We start from the raw sequence: 24,292 nt of genomic DNA, 5'->3' as shown, positions 1-24,292 counted from the left end.
TATGGAGACCAAAAAGCTGTAAAAAGGACACCAGAAACAAAACTGTAGACCTGTACCAGGCTCGGAAGACTGAATCTGCAATAGGTAAGCGACTTCAAGTGAAATCAACTGTGGGAGCAATTATTAGAAAATGGGAGACATACAAGACCACTGATAATCTCCCTTGATCTGGGGCTCCGTGCAAGATCTCATCCCGTGGGGTCAAAATGATCACAAGAAAAGGGAGCAAAAATCCCAGAACCACATGGGGGGACCTTCTGAATGACCTGCAGAGAGAGGTGACCAAAGTAACTAAGGCTACCATCAGTAACACACTACTTCACCAGGGACTCAAGTCCTGCAGTGCCAGACGTGTCACCCTGCTTAAGCCAGTACATGTCCAGGCCCGTCTGAAGTTTGCCAGAGAGCATTTGGATGATCCAGAAGAGGACTGGGAGAATGTCCTATGGTCAGATGAAACCAAACTAGAACTTTTTGGGAAAAAACTCAACTTGTCGTGTTTGGAGGAGGAAGAATCCCGAGTTGCATCCGAATAACACCATACCTACTGTGAAGGAAAGGTATATGTAAAGGAAGGAATGACCGGGGCCATGTATCATGAGTTTTTTGTGTGAAAACCTCCTTCCATCAGCGAAGGCAGTGAAGATGAAACGTGCCTGGGTCTTTCAGGATGACAATGATCCTAAACACACCGCCCGGGCAACAAAGGAGTGACTTCTTAAGAAGCATTTCAAGGTCCCGGAGTGACCTACCCAGTCTCTAGATCTCATCCCCACAGACAATCTTTGGAGGGAGTTGAAAACCTGTGTTGCCCAGCGACAGCCCCAAAACATTGCTGCCCTAGAGGAGATCTGCATGGGGGAATGGGCCAAAATACCAGCATGTGTGTGAAAGCCTTGTGAAGAATTACGGAAAACGTTTGACCTCTATCATTGCCAACAAAGGGTACATTTTAGAGTATTGAGATGAACTGTTGTTCGTGACCAAATACTTATTTTCCACCATAATTTGCAAATAAATTCTTTAAAAATCAGACTATGTGATTTTTTTTCTTGATTTTTTTTTTTCCCGCATCCTGTCTCTCATTGTTGAAGTGTACCAATAATGAAAATTACAGGTCTCTATCGTCTTTTTAGGTGGGAGAACTTGCACAACTTGACTAAATACTTTTTTACCCCACTGTTTTATGTCTTGCCACAGCAAACCTTCATTCCTCTCCTCACCAGGCCATACCTCTACCTCTGTAGATGTTCCTCCACTTGCTCCCTGCTGTCACTGTCATCTGCGATCATAGTCCATGGAGATTCCTGTCTAACCTCACCTGTCAGCCTGTCCATCACAATAGCAAAAAAGAAGGGTCTCAGAGCTGCTCCCTGATGTAGTCTCCATCTTGAACTTCTTGAACTTCAGGTTTTATGTTTCTTCAAAGTTTTCCGGATAGCATCAACACATGAGTATACTTTGAATGTTCACTGGGATGCTTTAAAGGTGTTTTTCCTCAGAGTACACGCCAGTCACTCCCTGAAGAATCTTAACTCTGTAGCAGCACAAAAAGGTGTTTAAGGACAAAAGTGGCCAGCTAACATGTACTGCATGACATACCCTGAAACTGTGACTCTGCCCTTCCCCTGTCCTCATTATCCAGAGTTTATCTCCAACTGCACCCTCATGGGTTGCCAGGAAAGCTGTGCTGTGACCTTGGAAGGACCCGCCTGCTACTGCAGGAGCGGCTACGAGATCAGCCCTGATGGGAAGACCTGCAAAGGTTGGTTCCACTTGACACAACCGCGGTTGTGAAAGAGCAGGTCTTGTTCAAACGGGGAGGCAAAGAACCTTGTCCTGGAATTTGTCAACAGGATAAAAGTTCTGCGTTGACTTATAAACTGCAGGGCTTGAAAATAAGAGTTATTTTACCCAGAAATACAAATAAAGGTCACATTTTCAGCTCAGCTAGGAAGAGAGACTCGGCACAAGGCACGGATTTGATATTGGCTAATATTTGCAGGGTATTTCATAATCCTAGAATATGTTCTTGTTGCTCCAGAGCTTCATAATGCTTTACTGGTTTTAATTTTCTGGCCTCCTGCTCCGCTCTCTGCGGCTCAGATTTTGACGAGTGCAGCTTGTACGGGACCTGCAGTCAGTCCTGCACCAACACCGAGGGTTCCTACGCCTGCTCCTGCGTGGAGGGCTACCTGTCCCAGCCAGACAACCGTTCCTGCAAGGCCAAGAACGGTAAGCGGCAGATCCACATGGATGGCAGTTTCACCCCTTGCACGTTGTCAACAAGCTCCTGCACCCACTTCCAGTGCCGGTGGACCGTCTGCCTGTCCTGTTGATCGCCAACTCCCAGAACATACAGGCCACTTCCCTGAGCGGCACCACGGTCCATAGCCTGTTGTCCACCAGCACCAAGCAGACCACGGCCATGGACTTCCTGTACGCCCAGGAGACCGTCTGCTGGATCTACGTAGGCGACTCGCCCTCATCCACACACCTCAAGTGCGCCAAGGTCCCCAACCTCAAGAGCTTCACGGAGGAGCGGGTCATCAACATATCACTCAGCTTGCATCGTGAGTACTCATGCTAAATCAGAAACAAATAGGAAGTTTCTCCTTCTCCAGTTCCAGTTCCAGATCACGGAACTGAGTTTACCAAGCGAAGGCGAACAACTCATTTCCAGAGTGGCTAGCTGGTACTCAAAACATAGCTGACACTATTCCAGCCCTTGTGATATTGGGGGCCAGAGGAGGGTTTAGGCTGATGGACTTTATTTCAATGGCGTTCTGCCTCACCCCCTCTTCACCCCTTCAGAAGAATTAATTAACATGATAGAAGGGACTCTCTTTCTGAACGTGGGCGGTTGGTGAAAAATGACACGGCCTGGCGGCGGCGGTTCTGGCACATCTGGGGTTCAGGGCGGAAACGCATCACTGTGAAGGCACTGCAACGCTTACGGCAGAATAACATGCCTTTTCCAGGCCTCGGGTTTAGGCGAGTGGTCTACCACATATAAGCCCGTTCACCCTCTCATGTGCATGTGTGGACAATGTAGGGTCTCCAATGAACCTTCTGCATGTCTTGGGACTGTCAGAGGAACCTGTAGAAACCCAGAATAGCAGACACATGGATAACTTGGAGACTCCAAGACCTCCTTGATGTGAACAGGAAGTGCTAACCGCTTCACCTCTGTGCCACCCCAAAATAATCTATAAATACAGCGGCCCCTTAAGATACCAATCACTTTATAAACAAACTTTTTGAGATACGAAGCACAATTCCAGCAAATTTTATCCTTGAAATAACAAAAAAAATCATGATACGAATACAAGAGTGAGAAAATCAAAATTCAAAAAATTTGCACGGTACTCGCTAAGCGAGCTACCGCAAGTCTTTAATTTTATATCTCTCTGCTTATTTTGTGTATTTTCTTAATAATCATCATGGACTCTTAGAAAGCAAGCGGTGAACCTAGAAAGAAGATGCTTTCTATGGAAATTAAGGACAAAAATGTTGTATTTATTGTTTTTTCTATATCCATATCCTTATTTTGTGACTTATTTGGGGGGCGATTTAATTTGTTTTCTGTCATTTTAAATGGGGAAAATTAAACTAAAAATCAACATATGAACCCGCTTCTGGAACAAATTCAATACATTTGTATCTTAAGGGACCACTGGATTGTTTATATAAAAATATGTGACATACATCATTATAACTGTTGGAGAGGAGGATGCAGAGGAGAGGGTGAGATGGAGGCAGGTTATTGGCTGTGGTGACCCATGAAGGGAGCAACCCAAAAGACAAGAAGATAGAGATAAACTTTATTGATCCCCATTTATAATGGTTAGAATGGTTACAACAGTTATAATGTAAGAAATGAATATGAATAATATGAGTATAAATAGAAAGGTAGAAAGGCAGAAGAGAGGATATAGAAAGACTCCAAAAAAATCCACAAATAAATAGACAGCAGATAAGTAGACATCACACAACAACAACATCAGGGATGAGCTGTGAGGGTGAAAAATGCACAACTAGAATTAAATAACAATATCAATAGAATGACAAACATAAATAGCAATGAATAAAATACATAACAAAAATAGGGCAGGATGTGTGCAAGGACAGACAACAAAGTTAGGACATGACGTGATTGGGTGAGGCAGTGAATGGGGAAGGGCAGTGAGACTGTGGAATTGTGGAAGCAGCACAGGTGCGCTCATGCCGGTCGGGGTCGTGTTCTGTCCAGACTGCTGTTGTACAGTCTGATGGCTGGAGACACAAAGGAGTGTCTGAAGCGTTCGGTTCTGCTCCGGGGTCGGATGAACCGTCGGCCGAAGGAGCTGCACATCAGCCACGGCTCGTCGTGCTGGGGGATGTGAAGGATTATCCAGGATAACCCCCAGCTTGTCCTTCACCCTCCCCACTGCCACCGATTGAAGATGGTCCAGGTTCGGTCCCGCCACCGAGCGGACTATCTTATTGAGCCGATTGACCTCACCAGTCCTGGCGCCGCCCCACCAGCACACTATACCAAAGAACAGTACGCTAGCTACCGTAGACTACAGACACCAAACGACCAAAGATAGGACATATATTGATGTGCGTGTTTTGATTCTGCATATAGTTTGTAATTACAGCTAAATTATAATGAACACTGCAGGTAGGTAGTCGGTGCTTCGTCCAGAGATCAGGCTCGGCAGACAAACAGAAGAAAACATCACTTCCCTAAATTTGAGTGAGTGTCAAGAGAGCGGCGTCGCATCGCTCCTGGTGCTGAGGGTGGCAATGGGCGGGGCGGCACCGTTTTTACCGTCAACATCAGCGGAGCCGCCAGCAACCGAGGGCGGGAGAGAACGCACAGGAAATGATGTGCATGTGGACAGAGTGACTCACGGGCTCAGAATGCCCAGGATGAGCTGTCCAGATGTGACGGCGCTGCCCCGCCCTCCTGGTGAGTCCCTGCACCGAAACCAAACACAAACGCCAGATCTTGTTTTGCATCTTAAACGGTAAGCAGCTGCTCGGAGTGGCGGCGGCGGCGGGGGGGAGGGGGGGTTCAACCCTGTCGGGGCGGGGAGGTCTCCCAACAACGCCACAACCCACCCCCATCGCCACGTGAGCCCGGTGTTCTGCTGGGCGCAGATGCTGCCCAAAATCTGCTTGAAGGGTCATGTGGCGTCAAGAAAGGCAATTCGGTCAGCACATTTTCAACCAAGCGTTCTCCTCAACATGGGCGGAGCTTAGCACCGCCAAATTTGGACACAAAAACCTTTTCCCTTTTTTTTCTTCCGTTCTTTCTTATTTTTTCTTCTCGGCGGTCTGTTTTTCCGGCGTGACGTTCCTTCTCCTCCAGATGGGTGGAGGACGGGGTCGGGTCGGGTGCTGGGGGGGGGGGGGGGGGGGGGGGTTCGGCTCAGAATTCCTCGGCAGCACGGAAAGATCCAGATGATATCGGCTTCGGACTTAGGACCCGCTATGACGCTCATGGACGCCTCCATCCAACACCAACCCGTCACCAAAACACACTTAAATAGGTCTGAAAAACACTCAACTGCTGTTTTCACTCACACACACACACACCTAAAACAAATAAACTGGCTGTTGTTTGATGAGAGGAACCGCAGGAGGCATCTGGCCCTCCTCCTCTATTTGCGCCGCTCTGTCTTTTATAGCGTTCCTTCAGACGCAGACGGAGCTGCAGCTGGAATGAATCCAGACTGTTTTGCCACCTCCGGGGAGGGTTGGTGGTGGTGGCGGTGACATGTGGAAGAGACTGGAAGGAGACAGGAGAAGAAGTCCTTGGCGTCAGTGCTTTTTTTTTTTTTTTAAAAGACCCCTTTTGCTCCCACCCTTGTTTACCAGCGACCTGACTGGGGGTCCGGCCAGGGGCCCGGTGATGGGCCGGCGGGCCGTGTGGCAGCTGGAAGCATTTAAACACAGAACGTCTTGTGTTAGAAATTAAAGGCACCTCTGGGAACGCGGCCCCTTTCTCACATAAACCTCAGAAATGCGGCACAATGGCCAAGTTTCCCTGCTGGAAATCAGATCCCCCTCTCTCTCTAGCTCTCTCTCGCTCCCTCTCTCCTGATTCTCTTCTCTTTTTTTTGTCATTATTATATCCATTTTCCAGCTTTCCTCAAATCCAAAACATTTGACCCCCGCCCCACCTCCTTCTTCTCCACTCATGTGACTCCTCTGGAATTACGGTTGGGATTTATTGGTCCTGCATTTTTTTTTTTTTTTTTTTTCAATGGTGCTTTCAAAGAGCAGGAATCTGCTCCGTCATTTCCAGTCCCCAAATGTATCACCTGGTCACCCTGGACAAAAAAAAAAACATCAGCCCGTCCCTGAGGTTGTGTGTGTATGTGTGTTTAAGGACAGTGCTGTGGAGTGCTGCGTTCATGGCAGCTGTAAAAATAGAAGCCATGTGGTTTCAGCCCAGCTCTCTACGCTTTGTCTCTCTCGTACTTTTTCCTCCCCGGCGCTGGGCCGATCTGCAAAGTTTACTATGGAGAGTACTCCGCAGGCGAGTACCCCAGAGTTTACAGAGTACTTCGCCTCCGTCTGTGTGGATACTAACAGCCACATGCAGATTCCGGGAAACCATTTGGATGGGTTTTTCGTCTGCGAGCAAACAAACAGCGGCTGAGTCACAGGCTCCGCCCCCCCGCGTGATGGTTCCGTTGGGCCCTGTATCCTCGCCGGGTCTGCATGCCTTCATGCAGGGAGGTCCACGTTTTAAAGCCGGGAAGGGGGTCAGGAAACACGGGGGCATTGTTTCATGAAGACCCCGACTCTGTGACCCGTCAGAGACCTGTTCAGATAGAACGGACCAGCTTTCTTAAGCTTCTTAAGGCAGTAATTTTCCCGTAAACCCAGACTTTGCGTGCATGTGTCCTGATTTTTGCGAGCAGATTCGGGAGGGGGCACCTGTCTCATTCCCCCCGGAAACAGGGTGACTAATATAGGTCATCATGTGATCGTGAGCCAAACCTGACTCAAATTGAATGAATCGGGGTTTCTACTGGAAACTTCTCTTTTTTTTTTTTTTCTTCCCTTCCGCTGCACATTCTGCGTCATATCATCTCCTCCCTCTCCACAACTTCCCCCTGCAGATGTGGAGCAGATGGCCATCGACTGGCTCACCGGAAACTTCTACTTCGTGGATGACGTGGACGACAGGATATTCGTGTGTGACAAGGATGGCCAGACGTGTGTCACCCTCCTGGATCAGGAGCTGTACAACCCCAAAGGCATCGCCCTGGACCCCACCATGGGGTCAGTCAGGATTATATCTACTCGAACCATCAACCCCACTTCAGAATAGCACCTTCGCGCTCACTGGCCGCCCTCGTATCAGTTCAGGGACCCTTTTCCCGGACCTGAAAACAGCCACCCGAAAGCGGGTTTGAGTGAATGTTGATCGGCGGCATCTGGTGGAACAATGGAGCGCAGATGTTTGGAGGTGTAATGACGGTGCAGGTCTGGAGTGTGAATGCATGCCCAGAGAGGTTGGTGGGGGGGGGGGGGATGCTCGATGCATGACTGTCAGCGAAAAGTATTAAAATCTAGAAATTAAAAAAACGCGTCTAGTACCTGGACCATAAAACTACAAAAATGGACAACAAAACAGCCATACTTGTTGTCCTCCCTGTCATATTTAACCCCTTCACCCGCAGGCTTCCTTGGTATTTCTGTCGAAATACCATCTAAAATGATGATGCCCCTCCAGAGGCAGTGCAGATAATGCACAGGCATTATCTGCACAGGCAATACAGATAATGAATGAATAATGACCGAATGAATGAATGTGCTCCGTAACAGCTACGTAACAGCTCCCAGTTTGAGAAAAACAAAACAACTGCTGTGTTTCCCACTCTTTGAGGGTTGCCCGTGACCTATATAGAGGCCTGTCACCACGGTAACCACCACGCCGGAGCTGACTCCTCTGTGCCCCCTGACAGGAAGGTGTTCTTCACGGACTACGGGCAGATCCCCAAGGTGGAGCGCTGCGACATGGATGGCCAGAACCGGACCAAGCTGGTGGACAGTAAGATCGTGTTTCCCCACGGGATCACCCTGGACCTGGTCAGCAGGCTGGTCTACTGGGCTGACGCCTACCTGGACTACATCGAGGTGGTGGACTACGAGGGCAAGAACCGACACACCATCATCCAGGGCCTGCTGGTGAGAACCCCCCCCCCGGTCGCTAAGAGCTCTTTTCAATGATAATCCTAGAGGACCCTCCACCTTTGCATCTGAAGCGCACTGATGCGCCGCCTCTGGGCAGCTGTGATGGGCTCAGAGAGGAGTTGCACACGTTCTTTAGCCAAATTCCAAACAAAAGGTGGCTGATGTTGTGTTCCTAAGTTGTTTGGAGTAAGAAATCATTGTAAAGGATGTGTTCTGACGCCCCCTGTGGACAACGGTGGTAGAAGCAGCTGTCAGCTGCTCACCACCACTGTGAAATTCATGTTCTCCCCATCCATCACCGAGCGCGACGCTGCGCTGCCCCGCCGGTTTAACCGTCACCGTCCCGTGCACAAGGGGCAAGTAACCATGGTGACGGTGGGCCCGCCTCCTGCGTCACCGTGCATAGAATGTAGAATGCCAGATGATGAAAATAGTTTGAGCCAAAGACCCAGGTTGTGGCTATGGTATGTTGTCGCAGTTCGGACATCGCATGAACCACAGCAATTCCCCCTCTCCCCGCCCTCAGATCGAGCATCTCTACGGGCTGACGGTGTTTGAGAATTACCTGTACGCCACCAACTCAGACAACGCCAACATGCAGCCCAAGACCAGTGTGATCAAGGTGAACCGCTTCAACAGCACCGACTACCAGGTGGTGACCCGCGTCGACAAGGGCGGCGCCCTGCACGTGTACCACCAGAGGCGCCAGCCGCCGGGTAGGCACGCACTCGCACAGAAGGTCTTGTATCGGCCCACCTGGTTTTAGTAACGCCTCCAATCCGGCCCCTCCGCAGTGCGTAGCCATGCCTGTGAGGTGGACCAGTTCGGGAAGGCCGGCGGCTGCTCGGACATCTGCCTGCTGGGTAACGGACACAAGACCAGAACCTGCCGCTGCCGCTCCGGTTTCAGCCTCGGGAGCGACGGGAAGTCCTGCAAAAGTGAGAGGGGCTTCTTTCTCTGACATGCCGCAAGTGTGATCTACAACGCTTTTGGGCCAGTCTCCATAACTACTGCCAGTTAGACTCCACATCATTACCGATTTGTACCGATTTGGTGGTTTCTGCCTTCTCCAGAACCAGAGCACGAGCTGTTCCTGGTATACGGCAAAGGTCGGCCAGGCGTCATCCGGGGTATGGACATGAATGCCAAGGTGCCCGATGAGTACATGATACCCATCGAGAACCTCATGAACCCCAGAGCGCTCGACTTTCACGCCGAGAGCGAGTTCATCTACTTCGCCGACGCCACCAGCTACATAATCGGGAGGCAGAAGATTGACGGGACAGAGAGGGACACCATTCTCAAGGAAGGTACGTTTAATGGCAAGGGAGGCGAAGATGGAGGTTTAGGTTCATGAAGCTAGCAGCTAACAGCTAGCCTGGTGCCAAATCACAGAACTTTGTACCACAAGCTGGTATTGTCTAGCAGATGTGCACCACACAAGTGTCACCCATGCATACCATCTACCAAGCTACATGAAGATAAGGGGCCCTAAAGATCGACCCTTAGGGTCTGAGTGTGTGTGTTTCTGTGTGTGTGTGTGTGTGTCGTGACTCACCGGCGTCCTGTTTTTCGCAGGCATCCACACAGTCGAGGGCATCGCCGTCGACTGGATGGCCGACAACCTGTACTGGACGGACGACGGGCCGAAGAAGACCATCAGCGTGGCCAGGCTAGAGAAGGCTTCGCAAACGCGCAAAACTCTCATCGAAGGAAAGATGACCCACCCTCGCGCCATCGTGGTGGACCCGCTCCACGGGTGAGGGGGCCGGGCTAGGGGCGCTACGCTGTTTGTGGGTGGAGCTTCATCCAAACCATACCATCAGTTTGATTAATTAGCATTGATTATCATTGCTGATTGGATTGATGGCTGCCATCCTGCGCTCGCGGCCCATCTTTTCTGTTTCTTCTTCTTTCTAAAAGCAAAGGAAAGGACAAATTGCGCTCGGCAACCAGCATACCCCTCAGAGGGCATTTGAACGCACGTTCCCCCCCGATGTGGCTGCACGCGGATGAGTTTTATTATATCATGGCTCTCTCTCCTCTCCCCAAACACACACACAGACACACACACTCCTCAAATTGATGGCGACGGGACGATGTTTGGCCACGCATCTCCCAGAGGAGACTCGGGAGACTCGCCTCCATTAATATTTCTAATCAATCAGGCCGGGAGGAAGAGGAAATTTAAGACAAAGAAAGCGAGGGATGGAGTGGGAAATAGTGAATTTTGATTCGGCCTCGGGTCGCACACCCATCCACGTTGTTCCCGTAAAGAGGTGCATCCGTTTCAAATGCCATCAAGCGTCAGCGCCCACCTCCCACAGTGCTTCACATCGTCGTGGTTATGAAGCGACTCATCCAGGGCAGCATAGAGGTCAGAGTTCAGACTGTCACAAAGATGGCGGTGGCACAGGAGCTGGTTATAGTGCATTCTAAGAAAGAATCCCATTGATAATTGGTTCTCCCTGGTTCTTTCGATGCCATGTTGTCTTCTTCTCTGCTCCTTTTGCTGGTTTAGCACATCAGGCAACACTGCCCCCCTCATGACTTCCGCTGGCACTGCTCCATTTGTTGTGCTTGGCGACGAGCTCCCCAAGAACGTAGAGGTTTGACAGGAAGTGAAGGTAGAGGACGGATAGAAAGCTCCTCCCATACGGGGGTTTAACGCCAAGCAGAGATGAGACTCCAGTGGACGACCTCCGTGCAGATCGGCGTTACTTCTGGCCACTCTTAAAGTGATCGTCACAACGGTTTCCCCTCAGACTTTGCCTCAGGTACCGTGATGGCGGCCGGGTAATGTTGACTCTCTCCCCAGGTGGATGTACTGGACCGACTGGGAGGAGGACCCCAAGGAGAGTAAACGGGGGAAAATCGAGCGTGCCTGGATGGATGGCTCGAACAGGAATGTCTTCCTGACCAGCAAGACGGTCCTTTGGCCCAATGGCCTGAGCCTGGACATCCTGCAGGGCATCCTCTACTGGGTGGACGCCTACTACGACCGCATCGAGATGGTTTACCTCAACAGCTCGGAGCGAAAGGTGGGTGGAGTTTGCCCGCCCCCCGTGAGTCCGACAGGGCTGCGGTGTGTGCGTTCACACCAAATCTCGCCATCTACCATCTTTTCCCCTTTGACCCTACGGCAACAGACGGTGTACGAGGGCCAGGAACTCAACCACGCCTTCGGTCTGTGCCACTACAAGCACTTCTTGTTCTGGAACGAGTACCGCAGCGGCAGCATCTACAAGCTGGACACCAGCACAGGAACCGCCACCCTGCTGCGCAATGAGAGGCCGCCCATTTTTGAGATACGCATGTATGACGCCCAGCAGCAGCAAGGTACTTCAGGGCAAAGATTGTTGTAACCGACGACCAACCCTGTGCAAGCTAATTACGGGTGATTGGTTCCTGCAGGGTCCAACGTCTGCAGGGTGTCCAACGGCGGCTGCAGCAGCCTGTGTCTGGCCATCCCTGGGGGCAGACAGTGTGCCTGTGCTGAGGACCAGATACTGGACCTGGCCGACAACACCAGCTGCAAAGGTAAGGAGAAGGCAGGGAAAGAGCTTTGTGCCGTGGAGGCCCTATTTTGGGTCGACACAGCAACTGGATTGATGGACGATACTGGAAATAATTCCCAGCGTCTGGGGGACGGCTGTGAGTCAGGAGATCCATTAGATTCTATAAAAACCGGCGCCAGTGTGATGCTCACTTGTAGAGCCAGTTGAGCGACAGGCGCGTTTTCAGAGAAACCGCGATCGATGACACCACATGGTGAGATTGAAGAACGCCAGTGCGGTCATGTGTACTGGTAAGAGATGGGTGACAGAATCCTGAGGGATGGTTAAACTGTAGAAGAACACGAAGAGTGGATTGCCTAGAGACAGGGATTTTAGCTAAAATGCTATTGCTAACTATTTCCGCCGTGTCCCACTTTCCTTGAGAAAAAAGGGCCCGAAACAGTATTTTTTTTCTAGTACGTCTTCAGGCCTGAAGGGGCTTTTTAAAATATTCAACATGTTTATTCCACTTGGCGGCATGTTTTATCCACTTGCGATATTTTGTGCACTCAGTGTTTGTTATTGTTATTGCTTAAAGTCTTCAAAGTGCACATATAGATTTTCACTCCAGTGTTCTTTGAAACTGTACAGTGCCTTGTTTTAACAGTTTAATGTCCCCAACCCTCCCCCCCAATCCCACCGCCACCACAGCCAACCCTTCGTACGTGCCCCCGCCCCAGTGCCAGCCCGGGGAGTTTGCTTGTAAAAACAACCGCTGCATCCAGGATCGCTGGAAGTGCGACGGGGACAACGACTGCCTGGACAACAGCGACGAGGCCCCCGAGCTTTGCCGTGAGTCGTGCTCCCCCCGTATTACTTGCAGATGCAATGATTTGTGTGTGTGTGTGTGTGTGAGAGAAAGGAAGAATTTCGTAATGCCAACTGTCTAACTGTGGTGTAGACCCACCCCAACCCCTCCACCTCAGCTCCATCCTTTCCTTTCAATGCTTCCTATCTACCCCTCTCGCCTCCAGATCAGCACACCTGTCCCACAGACAGGTTCAAGTGCCAGAACAACCGCTGCATCCCGCTGCGCTGGCTGTGTGACGGCGACAACGACTGCGGGAATGACGAGGACGAGTCTAACACAACCTGTTCAGGTACGCCGGTCTCCGTGAGCCACCGCACTGATGTTACCTCCATGGAATAAAGCACTCTTGCCCCTCCCCCCACCTCCATGCAGCTCGTACCTGCCCGCCCAACCAGTACTCATGCGCAAGTGGACGCTGCATCCCCATCTCGTGGACGTGCGACCTGGATGACGACTGCGGCGACCGTTCAGATGAGCCCGCCTCCTGTGGTTGGTTCTCTCCGCCTGTAGATCCGGCCTGGTGCCGCAACACTTCGGGGAGTTTTAAGCAGACGTGTCCACTGCTCTGTCCGCAGCCTACCCTACCTGCTTCCCCCTCACCCAGTTCACCTGCAACAACGGCCGCTGCATCAACATCAACTGGCGTTGTGATAACGGTTGGTACCTCCGCTGTCCCTCCACCGTCTTCCGTGACTCCCTGGCGCACCATCATTGTCCCTGGCTGCGTTTTTGGACATATCTTTTTGGTGTTTTTTTCTCTTCCTATCCGCCCACTCTGCTGTCTTTCGTTGGTTCTGTCTTTCAGAAAAGGATTGTGGTGACGGCTCTGATGAGTTGAATTGTCCGAACCCGACTGGTTAGTGCATAGATGGACATGCACCGCAGCAGCAGCCCCTCCTCCCTTTCTTCCCCCGATGCTAGCCCAGCTCTGAGACTAGCCCGGCAGGCTAAGGGATAGGTTTAGGGCCGCTTCATAGCTCATTCGATTCAGCCGCTGCACGCAAATGAATTACATCAGACAAACCGGGAGCCGTAGCCTCGCAGGAATCCAGTCCTTGAACCTCCGAAGGACTCATTTAGATTCAGCTGAATTTATAGGAAGAGTTGTTTCCCCCCAGCCAAAGGCAGCAAGGCCAAACGCTACAGTGCAAAAGTAGTGCTAAGTTTGCATTGGTAAAGATATCAACTCGCTTTTAACGCTCTGCCTCTGCGCTCAATGTATCATCTGGGTACATACCAGCGGTGCATGGTCCCATCTATGCAGACATTCATTAACATTGTCACACCTGTATGTTAACTCGGGATCCTTTTGGATTCCGTATAAATCTTCGACACAGAGTTATTTATGGGCCTTGTGTTTTTTGCAGCGGGACCCGGACGGTGGGAACAGGTGCTCGGTGACAGGTTTTTCCCCTTCTGCTTCGTCTCTTCCAGACAACGACTGCGGGGACAACAGCGACGAGGCCGGCTGCAGCCACTCCTGCTCCAGCGCGCAGTTCAAATGCAACAGCGGCCGCTGCATCCCGGACTACTGGACCTGTGACGGGGACAACGACTGCGGGGACTACAGTGACGAGACCCATGCTAACTGCACCAACCAAGGTCAGTGTCCGAGGCGGCCGGACAAAGTTTCTAAATGCAGTCAAGTTCATTATAATGTAATGGCACCTGAATATAAGGCACACCAGCTAAAAATAACTAGATAAATATACACGTACAAATGTAGACTGCACTTGCCTATGAGCCACAGGTGACCACGTTGCGACGTGAGATATTTACAAATCAAGATGTTACACAGAAACATTTTTTTCACTTTTAATTAAATACATACTGGTAACATCCACAAATACGTACTGGCAATGCTTTTTCCCCATCAGTGCCTGTAACACGGCTGATGAAAAAGATTACTAATAAATAACTCAAGGAAAAGTCCATCCATCCATCCATCCATCCATCCATTTTCTATTCCCACTTTGGTCTACTCCAGCTGAAAGCTATCTTCATCTTCCTCCTGTGCACTAGAACCATTAAAGTTGTCTTCTTCAGTGTTAGAATTGAACGGCCTCAGAATTTCACGGTAATTTCATTGGTCCAAGGTGAGGAGGCTTTGTGTTTTGGCAGCATGAAGCTCGTCAGCCCCCCAAAAAAATCCATAAATTAGCCGCGTCATTGTTTAAGCCGCAGCGTTCAAAGCGTGTGAAGAAAGTAGCGGCTTAAAGTGTTACGCTAGGACAGTGCAGCAGCTAGGAGATAATAGCAACGCACGAGGCAGGAGGAGGCCAGACTATGTCGCCGTGGCAACCAACTGCTATTATAAACCAAGACACTTCACATAATAACCAGTTTATTAGATAAGTATCTGTTGCGGACGACCTGGTTGGAGTAATAGTAGGTGGAAGTTGAATCCCTGCAGTGCCCTTTGATTTATCTTCTGGAACACTTGCTGGTCCTTGCTTTTCATGGAGAAGAGGAAAGACCAGCCCACGGCGGCGTTCAGAGAAGCAATAAATTCAGCAGAAACCTTCCTCCAAGGACGTTGCCTTCTTTAAGAAACAATAACAAACAATCAATAAGCGATTGTGCTCGTGATCGCGATCGCTTTGGCTCCCCTGTTGCCGAGACTGCTCCCGGTTTGACGAGTAGTTCCGTCTCGTCCTGGCAGCCACGCGTCCGCCCGGAGGCTGCCACACCGACGAGTTCCAGTGCCGGATGGACGGCCTGTGCATCCCGCTGCGCTGGCGCTGCGACGGCGACACGGACTGCATGGACCTGAGCGATGAGAAGAATTGCGAGGGCGTGACGCACATGTGCGACCCGACGGTCAAGTTCGGCTGCAGGGACTCCGGTGAGGCGGGGCGCCATGCCCCAGAGTGTCATTCTGTTTTTTGATTATTTTTCGGGAAAGAACTCCGTCTTGTTTCGCAGCGCGCTGCATCAGCAAAGCCTGGATGTGTGACGGCGATAGTGACTGCGAGGACAACTCGGATGAGGACAACTGCGAGGCGCTGGTGTGTAAACTGTCCCACCACGTGTGCGCCAATGACTCCACCATCTGCCTGCCCGCTGAGAAGCTGTGCGACGGCACCGACGACTGTCCGGACGGCTCGGACGAGAAGCTCTGCGGTAAGAGACAGCAGGAGCGGGGCGGCATTTCAGCAAACCTGACTGCCTCTTGTGGCTGAGAAGAGTACTTATAGTATTGTATCAACAATTTCATTTAAAGCGAATTTATGTTAAATCCCTATATGGGCATTTATTCCGTTAGTTATACAAGTGTGTTGCTTTAGAAAACAGTGCTTTTTTTTTTTTACGTTACGACGCACGCATGTACCTCTATGACATGGGACGTAGATTCAGCCCTCGAAATGTCAGCTCACGCCAGAAATATGAACGTTGATGTTGAATTCTGCATCTTCAACAAGAAATAGAGTGCTAAATATTTATGAATAGAAGCCAAAGGTAAAGCAATGTTTGAGGATTGTCACTATCTGACCAAACAAAGAGGATACAAAGACTTGTCTAATGAAGGTAGCAAAAGCGCAAAAACCAACAAGGGTATTTTTATAAAGTTGCGCACACCACGAAATGCAGCTTTCAAGGCAACTTCCGCCCTATCCGACGAAATCGGCGGAAAAAGTAAGCTTTTTTCGGACGGACGGTTCACTGAGGAATGTTTGTTGAACTCTGCAGCAGTAATATGCTATTATGTAAAACTACTAAAAAGCACGATTTACTTTTTGCATAAAGTTGATGCTAAACAACATCTTTAGTGTGTCCGAAGGTCAACACGTTAGACCTTCTGAGAACACCGATTTAATGATCGATCTTGTTTTGTATTGTGTATTATTTTATTATTCTGCTTTCCAGGAGCAGCTAATCAGGATATGCAATTTACTGCCTGAATACTACTGCATAATTAATAAGTTTAAGTCATCATTGGTTCGGCCCTCCAACACCATTCAGGTTTCTCATAAGGCCCCTTGTAAAAATTTATAGCCTACCCCTGCTCTAGAGTTCGGTGATATCTAGCCAAACATTGCAAAGTTAGCAGTAACATCTGGAGTCACAGGGGGCAGTGCTGCGCAGTATGCTCAAGTGCTACCAGCAAAGGGAGCAGAGAAGAAAACAGCATGGCGTCGGCAGAACCAGGGAGAAGAATTCTCCATCAGCGTACTGCCCGAGTTAATGGCGGCATAGACCACCTTTTTCTACTGCTGTGCTTCTTTCTTAGAATCTACATTATCACCAGCTCCTCCACCACCGCCATCTTTGTTGTTGTCCAGTATGTGAATGGTGATGTTTGACTACTTCTGAAATAGACGCACCTGTTTACGTACCATACCTAAGCATTGGATCAGCCTTAGGTGGACTAAAGCCTTTGAGCTCTTCTGTAAAGACCACTGTCCTCATGCCTTATCAGTTTTTCTAAACCCATTTTCTCGACAGACCTGTGCTCTCTGGACAATGGAGACTGCAGCCATAACTGCACTGTGGCTCCCGGGGAGGGGGTGGTTTGCTCGTGCCCGCTGGGCATGGAGCTGGGCCTTGACAACAAGACTTGTCAGATCCAGAGCTTCTGCGCCAAACACCTGAAGTGCAGCCAGCGCTGTGAGCAGGACAAGTTCAGCGTGAAGTGCTCATGTTACGAGGGCTGGGAGCTGGAGCCCGACATGGAGAACTGCAAGAGCACAAGTAAGCCACACCGGTCCGTGTTGAAAAGGGAGGCAGCGCTAATTTTAATGGTCTGATTTGACAAGGCTGTAGTTTTGGAAGCATAAAGCTCGTTAGCCCAAAAATTAGCCCCATCATTAAGCAGAAAAATTAGCATCTTATAGTCCGGAAATAGCACAATAGCATCCTTAATACGGGACAGAGAAGCTCACCTTAGAAACAAACCCTGTCTCATCTGAAAGAATGTGAAACGATAGGAGGGCTCGATGGCGAAAGCAACGGCTCAGTCACATTAATGATGCTTTTGTTTTCGTGATAATCCAAATTAGAATTAAAGTCTAATCCCTCCAAAACAGGTAGCAGAAAGTGCTTTCTCATTCACGCCGCCTTTCAGTTACTCAGCGTTGAAGCCTCTGTCTTCGGACTCGTCGTCGCTCTCCTTTCCCCTTCTGGTCCATTTTTAACATCACGTCCCCTTTTTTTGCAGATCCTTTCAAACCCTTCATCATTTTCTCGAACCGCCACGAGATCCGCCGGATCGATCTCAACAAAGGGGAGTTCAGCGTGCTGGTGCCGGGCCTGAGGAACACCATCGCCCTGGACTTCCACCTCAGCCAGAGCGCCCTCTACTGGACCGACGTGGTGGAGGATAAGATCTACCGCGGCAAACTGTCTGACAACGGAGGTGAGAGCGGAAGGCAATGGTCCAAAATGGGCGGTAGGGACACAGAAGGTATAAGAAGTTATCACCTGAGGTGACGAGCAAAATGTGTATTTCGAGTCGTAAATTAGCTACGTCATTGTTTGAGCCGCTGTGTTGAAAGTATTTGAAAAAAGTAACAGCTTATAGTCTTGAAATTAACCAGTAACCTATCAGGGTATGTGATGCTCCATTCGCATTACATTAAACCTTACGTTTCAGCAAAACATCTAGTTTCCGTGGTCAAGAAACAGCTGGGATTCTTCTCAAGAACTCAGACATGATTAGATGACCTCCGGAAAAGGGCCCCTGTTTACTTCTGAAGGCCGTTCCTGCAATTTACGTCCCATCCCGAGCTGCGGCTCTGTTTATGCAGCGAACGACTTTCTGCCAAACACAGGATCCGACCCAGCGGTGATGAAACCCGAGCTCGGATCGCGAAGCTTGATGGTATTTAGGTGATTGGTCGGAGGCGGCGCGGCAGTTAAGAGCGCCATCCGTTAGCGGCCCCCATCCGTCCGCCCAGAAAACGCAGTGTAAATTGAATTTGAAATCGAGAGCCTCGGTAGGAATGTTTATTTTAACAGTCAGCGATTTCAAATATGGTCTCCTTATTGTTGTATAAATATTTGAGTAGAAACGGTTGTTGCCAAAGCAGCGCTGGCAGCAGGCGGAAGGTCCCGGAATGGCTGCCTCCCATCTCTGGGTTTAGTCAGTCGTTTATCAGAATTGGCTCAATCCCGTAATGATGGAACGGTGGGTTGACAGGTGCGCAGAGAGACGGGCAGACCAGTCAGACCGAGGCGCTGACCACCTTTCTTCATCCCGGCAGCTCTGACCAGCTTCGACGTGGTGATCCAGTATGGGCTGGCCACCCCCGAGGGCCTGGCCGTGGACTGGATCGCAGGAAACATTTACTGGGTGGAGAGCAACCTGGATCAGATTGAGGTGGCCAAGCTGGATGGGACCATGAGGACCACCCTGCTGGCCGGAGAGGTGGAGCACCCCCGAGCTATAGCCCTGGACCCCCGCGATGGGTAAATCACATTCAGTGCTTCTTTGTCCGTTGTCCTTGTCGTCCTCTACCTTCAAGAGTGACTATTCTAACACCTTTCGGATGGATCCTCACCTCGCCGCTGCAGGATCCTCTTCTGGACAGACTGGGATGCCAGTCTGCCTCGGATCGAGGCTGCCTCCATGAGCGGAGAAGGCAGGAAGACCATACACAAAGAAACCGGCAATGGAGGATGGCCCAACGGACTCACTGTCGATTACTTGGAGCGCCGCATCCTCTGGATCGATGCCAGGTGGAGAACACACTACGTCCACTTGGCTTATACTTGGTGTTCCATTGCGCAGGGAAGTAACGCTGAAGTATTTTCTTTTCCACCTGCAGATCTGATGCCATTTACTCGGCCAAGTACGACGGCTCGGGACTGATTGAGGTCCTACGGGGCCACGAGTACCTTTCCCACCCCTTTGCAGTCACCATGTATGGTGGAGAGGTGTACTGGACAGACTGGAGGACCAACACGCTGGCCAAGGCGAACAAGTGGACAGGGGGCAATGTCACGGTGGTCCAAAGGACCAACACGCAGCCCTTCGACCTGCAGGTCTATCACCCGTCCAGGCAGCCGCAAGGTAAGGCTACATCGTACCGCTTACTGCCAGGGAAGTAGACTACAAATAGTCCCAAAAAGGCGATGGCTACTTCTGAAGTAAATGGCTTCTCAAGTATCCATCACCGACCGCTGGAGGTTGTCCAGCTGTTGGTGACTGACCAGCCGGTCAGTTCTTCTCTAGAAATGTAAAATCAAACAAAATGCTTTCTACTTGCTGTTGATATACCTTTCCCTCGGCAGCACCCAACCCCTGTGCAGCCAAAGACGGCAAACAGCCTTGCTCCCACCTGTGTCTCATCAACTACAACCAGACCTTCTCCTGCGCCTGCCCTCACCTCATGAAGCTCGGCCCTGACAAACGCACCTGCTATGGTAAGCGCCGTCCAAGACATATTTGTATGAGGTAATCGTGTGCGTCCATGAGGGAAAGGAGATTCTCGACTTTTCAATTTGAGGTGCCATTCCTACGATAGTTTTCACGCAGGCCAGAATGTCTGTCCAGGGAGGCGAGATGGTCTGTCCACTCGCTGTCAGTTTAGTATTCAGGGCAGCAGCGGCTATTATGTTCAGGGTCGATGGGATGGAGAACCCCAACCTGTCCGAGGCCGGCAGCAACCACTACCCTCCATGCGCGCACACACATCTCCTCGGGTTCCTGATAGAGCCCGACACTGTTATTGCTCTCCTCCTCCCTCTCTCTTCCCGCCTCTCCCTGTCCGTCACTCTGAGCCGCATTCATTGCAACCATGATGGGATGGCTGAGACCCATGCATTTGTAATGCGTCCGGGCCGATTCAATTCATTGACGCTGTCACGGCTCGGCAGCGGAGGCTGAGCCGGCTGGTCGCAATCATCAGACCCCAGAGATGCAATCGGATTAGGTGTTTTTCCTAGTGGGGCAGCGGTGAAGTGGTTTGATGGTCAAACTCAAATTGCACCCCTTGAATGCTGAAGCTTTGACAAATAAAGAGTACATGACTAAGCATACCTTCAACCCGCCTCCCCTTCTGTCCTTCCCCCAGAGTCTCGCCAGTTCCTCCTGTATGCTCGCCAGATTGAGATCCGAGGAGTGGACATAGACAACCCGTACTACAACTACATCATCTCCTTCACGGTGCCGGACATCGACAACGTGACAGTGGTGGATTATGATGCCCTGGAGCACCGTATCTACTGGTCGGATGTGCGCACCCAGACCATCAAGAGGGCCTTCATCAACGGCACTGGCGTGGAGACCGTAGTCTCTGCAGGTACGGAGGAGTCGCAGTCTCTAGAAACAAGCTGAGGTCAATACTGGAGGGGTTTTGTGAAGACATGTTTCCCATGGAATCCTTGAAATGAAGCTACCAGAGAACATGTATCTGCACTGCAGACAGACAGCTGCTCAGCAGGAGCCTCTAAAGCTGTTGTACCCCAACTCATTAGGAACCGGTCTGCAAAGTAAATCTTTCTTGGTACAAATTATCATTTTTTCATTAGACCTTTGGGATCTTATTTTCAAAAACAGCTGTTTCCGCCTTTGCTGTCTAGCTTTTTCGGGAGGAAATGAGTAAATGATGACAGCGCAGAAGAGTTGCAGACTGCCAGCAAAAAGAAAGCCGCATTTTAAAGAAAATATCGATATTCCAACCCAAGTTATGAGTTGATCACAACAGGTGATACATAAGTTCCATGCCCACTTTGCATTATTTGCTCTGAGCCAAAACAAGGCGACAGAGTAGATTGGATATACTGTCACCCATCACCCCCTAATAGAACTGTCTCGTATCAGGGAAACAAGTCCAGGGCTCCCGCTGACTATATTATGGTGAATTGATATCATAGTGAAAAATTATTGTAATTGCTTAACATACAGTGCAATCGTATTCAGATTAAATACTGTGAACTAACGAAAGTTTTCATTATTGGAGCCCCTGCGCGTCTAACGCAGAAACACTTTCCTGCATAAAACTTATCCCTGGTACAAAAAAAAGATTGGGGGCCACTGCTCTAAAGCACCGCATCAGGGCTGTCCACGGCAAAACAAAAGATTGTTTATTTTTTTTGTGTGTGTGTGTGTGTGTGTGTGTCGCTTTGTCCTCAGACCTGCCCAATGCTCACGGCCTGGCAGTGGACTGGGTGTCCAGGAACCTCTTCTGGACCAGCTACGATGCCAACAAGAAGCAGATCAATGTGGCCAGACTGGACGGCTCCTTCAAGAATGCGGTCATCCAGGGCCTGGAGAAGCCGCACTGCTTAGTGCTGCATCCCATCCTGGGGTAGGTGACTAAAGTGAAGATCAAATTTGGAGGCATTGGGCTGAGACAACCCCCACCCCATTTCGCCATTGCAACAGGTTTTGAATAATACATCAAGGGAGGGAAAGGAGATGTGGGGATAGCGGGATGCTCTTATTGTGGTGTTTTAGAGACACAGGCCAATGGAGTCGTGCCGAGAGCCGATCCGGAACAAGCCTTGAAACCAAACCGCTTCAGGAAGTCGGCATCCGAATCTTCCGTTCTCAAACATTCACGTATCCTGGCTTCGCCTTCATTGGCCATCGCCCGATGACAGGAAGTTATGGTTGCTGCTGCTCCCGGTGCCCTTTTGCTCTCCGTCCTCCGTGGGTTACCTTCGGTCTGGGGGGAGCAGACCACCCCCCCCCACCCCCCCGCCATTTCCGCTCCGTTGTTTATCTTCAACGTGGTGTTGGGTGAAGATCCATTTCTGCCTCCTCGTCCAGTTGTTTTGATCGTGCAGGGATGAATGTTCCCTCAGATAACTTGAGGCGGATGAAGAAAGGACAAGCCTCCTCTTTTGTCCTCCTTCCCCTTTTTCAGAAAGGCGAAGCCCTCTTAAGCTTAGGAATGTTTCCGATGTGAGCATTGTTGGCGCTGGAACGAGGGGGACAAGAAATGAGAAGCAGATGCTGGGTGCTCTGTCTTCTCTCTCTGGTAAACAAACACACACACACACACACACACACGCCGGAGTGAATCCACTAGTGGGCAGAGCTACAGGGTTACAAGGGGAGGGGACTAGCTTGTCCTGCATCTGCAGTGGTGAAGAATCTCCGCAGGATAAGGAGCCCCATCCGGCTTTTCTGAACTCCATATTGAAGTGCATTGAAGCAAACAGACGAAGGATGCGGTGGAAGTTGTTGAACGTAAAACGGGGGGAGGGTGATGTCGGCGCCGGATCGGTGCCCTCAGACGGCGTCTAAACACAGCCATCTGTCACTCAGCGCCAAATTGGTTGGAGCCTTAAAGGAGCGTGAAGGAACTTGAAGGGGTGTTAAAGTGTGTGCTGCCTGGGGAAAGGGAGGCAGACGGTGGTCAGACATGTTTCATCAACTGAGATGGATGTTCTCTGAGCATCCGCTAGCTCGTCTTTTAATTCTGCTCCCCCGGCATTTTCTCCAACGGGCCCGAGAGTGAAAAAAGACAATGGATCGGAAAAGTTTTTGTGTTTGATCAGGTTAGTCTCTGGGTCTATTAGAAGGATTACGATAAACCTGCCTCCAATATCAAACGCCTTGAAGGCTGCGGGACAGGTGTTTCTATGTATTCATTTATCTATTTACGTTTTATTTTGTTGTAATTTGGTTGGCATGGAGCTGCCTCAACACAGGACCCTGGTTGGATTTCCACTGGAGGGCCTTTCTATGATGAGGTTCATTGCCCGAGGGGCAATACGTTTAGGATAAGAAGTACGTATTGTATTTTTCTTACTTTGTTTTGTATTAAGCTCCACTGAATAAGAGCTTGTGTTTTTCTGACTGTTCTCAAACTGCCAGGGTTTGAAAGGGAAGGAGATGGAGGAGCTGGAGGGGATAGAGGAGGCTTCGGCTGCCTGGTGAACTCCACTATTGAGTTTCCACCTAGAGGTCTTTTCTGCTCTGGGTGTTTTCCCCCGCAGGGGTGATGGTTAATATTCATCAGTTTTCTTCAGATTCCATGTCTCCTCGCTGCGTTAAAAAAAAACAAGTTTAATTAAAGTCTTTGATTTACGTGTAAACCCCTCAGGTTCTTCTCAGCCGAGGCTTCGTCTCGTGGTGTGAAAGCCAAGCAGCTGGAATTGCCATAGCAACCTCCGTATCTCTTACCGGATTGCTGGTTGTCAGCTTTGACCGACGCGTATGTCGAGCTAATGATTCCGCTGAGCTACCTCTCATTCAGCCACTTGCTGGAACCTATCCGTTTCTCCCAGACAGGAACCAGGAACAAGGAAACACCTCTCACCTTGTTGTGTTGATGTCCAAAGATAGAATTCACATTCTTTGGCCTTTGACGCTATACCCGTATCGCCTTTTCGAGGTCAATGAGCTATCCTTTCGCTGATTTGTTATCCTCCCTGTAGGAAGCTCTACTGGACAGACGGAGACAACATCAGCATGGCCAACACAGACGGCAGCAACCGCACGGTCTTATTTACAAACCAGAAAGCGCCCGTTGGTGAGTTACCGTCCGCCACCGCCGCCGCTCCCTGGGGACGGCAAACCTAACCTTTTCCTTCGTTCCCCAGGTCTCTCCATTGACTTCGACACCGAGCAGCTTTATTGGATCAGCTCCGGAAACAGCACCATCAGCCGCTGCAAGCTGGATGGCTCCGGGCTGGAGGTGCTGGAGGGCGTCCGGGGCAAACTCACCAAGGCCACTGCTCTGGCCATCATGGGTAAGTTCATGAAATGCACGCGTCCATGCAATCCATGTCACCTTTCTGGAGCAAGTATCCACCTCTCACGCCCCTCTGG

At 50.3% G+C, this 24,292-nt stretch overlaps 1 protein-coding gene across 2 annotated transcripts in view; it reads left to right on the top strand.

Annotated features, from left to right (window-relative positions):
- Window positions 1–24,292, top strand: part of LOC147222081 (low-density lipoprotein receptor-related protein 1-like) — a 75,581-nt gene that overhangs the window by 29,693 nt on the left and 21,596 nt on the right. For both annotated transcript variants that reach the window (XM_086168691.1, XM_086168692.1), the window contains exons 4-32: window positions 1,646–1,765; window positions 2,107–2,235; window positions 2,310–2,573; window positions 7,122–7,284; window positions 7,971–8,193; window positions 8,726–8,915; window positions 8,994–9,137; window positions 9,273–9,509; window positions 9,778–9,958; window positions 11,018–11,240; window positions 11,349–11,538; window positions 11,614–11,739; window positions 12,408–12,548; window positions 12,731–12,856; window positions 12,940–13,056; window positions 13,143–13,223; window positions 14,002–14,169; window positions 15,230–15,412; window positions 15,493–15,690; window positions 17,014–17,259; window positions 17,726–17,923; window positions 18,771–18,975; window positions 19,081–19,245; window positions 19,335–19,579; window positions 19,801–19,932; window positions 20,583–20,810; window positions 21,644–21,818; window positions 23,899–23,993; window positions 24,064–24,213. In XM_086168691.1, coding sequence (XP_086024817.1) covers window positions 1,646–1,765; window positions 2,107–2,235; window positions 2,310–2,573; window positions 7,122–7,284; window positions 7,971–8,193; window positions 8,726–8,915; window positions 8,994–9,137; window positions 9,273–9,509; window positions 9,778–9,958; window positions 11,018–11,240; window positions 11,349–11,538; window positions 11,614–11,739; window positions 12,408–12,548; window positions 12,731–12,856; window positions 12,940–13,056; window positions 13,143–13,223; window positions 14,002–14,169; window positions 15,230–15,412; window positions 15,493–15,690; window positions 17,014–17,259; window positions 17,726–17,923; window positions 18,771–18,975; window positions 19,081–19,245; window positions 19,335–19,579; window positions 19,801–19,932; window positions 20,583–20,810; window positions 21,644–21,818; window positions 23,899–23,993; window positions 24,064–24,213 — 5,043 coding nt within the window. The remainder of the gene's footprint in view (window positions 1–1,645; window positions 1,766–2,106; window positions 2,236–2,309; window positions 2,574–7,121; window positions 7,285–7,970; window positions 8,194–8,725; window positions 8,916–8,993; window positions 9,138–9,272; window positions 9,510–9,777; window positions 9,959–11,017; window positions 11,241–11,348; window positions 11,539–11,613; window positions 11,740–12,407; window positions 12,549–12,730; window positions 12,857–12,939; window positions 13,057–13,142; window positions 13,224–14,001; window positions 14,170–15,229; window positions 15,413–15,492; window positions 15,691–17,013; window positions 17,260–17,725; window positions 17,924–18,770; window positions 18,976–19,080; window positions 19,246–19,334; window positions 19,580–19,800; window positions 19,933–20,582; window positions 20,811–21,643; window positions 21,819–23,898; window positions 23,994–24,063; window positions 24,214–24,292) is intronic.

The sequence above is a fragment of the Fistularia commersonii genome, chromosome 21 (genome assembly GCF_037954325.1).
Source record: "Fistularia commersonii isolate RoL2024-O1a breed Wild chromosome 21, RoL_Fcom_v1.0, whole genome shotgun sequence".
In the NCBI taxonomy this organism is placed as follows: Eukaryota; Metazoa; Chordata; class Actinopteri; order Syngnathiformes; family Fistulariidae; genus Fistularia; species Fistularia commersonii.
This window is presented reverse-complemented; position numbering and strand designations above follow the sequence as displayed.